This window comes from Propithecus coquereli, unplaced genomic scaffold (genome assembly GCF_000956105.1).
Source record: "Propithecus coquereli isolate 6110/MARCELLA unplaced genomic scaffold, Pcoq_1.0 Scaffold44, whole genome shotgun sequence".
Lineage (NCBI taxonomy): Eukaryota > Metazoa > Chordata > Mammalia > Primates > Indriidae > Propithecus > Propithecus coquereli.
Window position 1 is genome coordinate 9,082,590 of NW_012150174.1, and position 1,704 is coordinate 9,084,293.

Genomic DNA, 1,704 nt, shown 5'->3' on the forward strand with positions numbered 1-1,704 from the left:
CAGGCTGGTTTCGAACTCCTGAGCTTAAACAATCTGCCCGCCTCGGCCTCCCAGAGTGCTAGGATTACAGGCGTGAGCCACCACGCCCGGCCTAGTCATAGGTTTTTAAACTCTAGCATTTTCCTTATTTTTTTAAATCATCCAAATAGTAGTATTTGAAGCATTACTTCTGGGACCATATTCTTAAGGAATAAAATAGGATTGTGAATTTAATAGTATCATAAGAGTGGAATGCTTTGTTATGTTTATGGTTTCCACTTGTGAGGAGTAATCAGTGCCATTTACTATCCTTTTAGAGCCTTGGAATTTATATATATAAACCTAGTCTATTGTATAAAATTTTGCCTTTTAGCTTAAAGATACAAGTATTGGATAAAATGTGCCCTATGAAATCATCTACAAGCTAAGCTTACTGTGTAATACAGAGATGATGATAAAGAATATCTTCCTTTTATGTATTTAGCACAGGACACTTCTGACTGGTTTTGGTTCCTAAAACCAATTCCCATGGGTCAGAGTTGAGTGTTTCACAAGTGCAATGCTCTCTGAGAACTGTAAAGTTAAACTTACACAGAAGAAGTATGGCTTGGTAGCTAGAAAAGAGAACTGATGCCAAATTCCTGGCCTCAAGCAATTCTCCTCCCTCAGGCATGAGCCCACGACACTCAGCCTAGAAAACAGAACTGGAAACCGGCACAGCTGAATTATTTTTACTTAAAGACTTTGTGTCCTAAGACTAGTTGCTTAATTTTTGATGGCCTCATCTTATTTAGCTGTAAATCACTTAGTTGAGTGTGATATCCCCACTGGTGCTTAGAGAAAAATGTTAGTAATGATAAAAGGGAACTGCAATACTTCAGTCTTCGACTGATTTAAAGGTGTTGATAGCATGATATTGAATTATCTTCTAAAAGTGTTATATTTTTATATTAGAATGCTCTGGCTCTCAGAATTACTCTGCTAGAGGAGGACAGTAAGAGCTATAATTAAAGTGTCTCAAATCATTTGTTTTACTTGACCTAGCCCCAAATTATCTAGAAAACAAAATCTTTCAAAGAGATGTGTTAATGTTGTTTAAACAAAGACTCAACCAAGAACAAGATTTTTTCATGCTTTATATACATCTAAGGCAATAATCAAAATTTGGATAAGTGAAACTAGCCAAGCATTTTTTAAAGTACCTGATTTCTTAGACTTGTTTTTGCTAAATGTCTTTGTTAGAAATTAAAGACCATTGAGATATAGATATGACAAAAAGATTTATAAATATCATTCTACTAAGCTGGTGACTTTAAAAACCTTGGAAATTAAATTTTATGTTTATGTCCAAAACATGTTCTATCCCTATGTTTTTAAGAATCTAGTTGTTAAAATCATTGTTATTATTTCTCTTTATGTGTTTTCTTCATATTTCCTTCTCGATGTTTGAAAGTGTTTCTTGAATCTGGTTTCATAGTGCTGTTATTTTATATGACTTTTCATAAAATTAGCATATGCATTTGTTCCTTTTCAGAACTGCTAAAGTGGCTTCTGGCCAGGAAAAACATCTTCTCTTTGAGGTACAACCTGGATCTGATTCCTCTGCCTTTTGGAAAGTAGTTGTACGGGTGGTCTGTACCAAGGTGAGACTGATAGACTTCCACTTCTAAGCTTAAACTATTTTTGTGGTTACAACCACATTTAATAATGTAAAATAATATAGTG

General features: G+C 34.4%; 1 protein-coding gene across 3 annotated transcripts in view; it reads left to right on the plus strand.

Moving 5' to 3' along the window:
* RNF141 (ring finger protein 141) overlaps positions 1–1,704 on the plus strand; it is a 55,282-nt gene that overhangs the window by 27,387 nt on the left and 26,191 nt on the right. For all 3 annotated transcript variants that reach the window (XM_012654421.1, XM_012654422.1, XM_012654420.1), the window contains one exon: positions 1,514–1,622. In XM_012654421.1, coding sequence (XP_012509875.1) covers positions 1,514–1,622 — 109 coding nt within the window. The remainder of the gene's footprint in view (positions 1–1,513; positions 1,623–1,704) is intronic.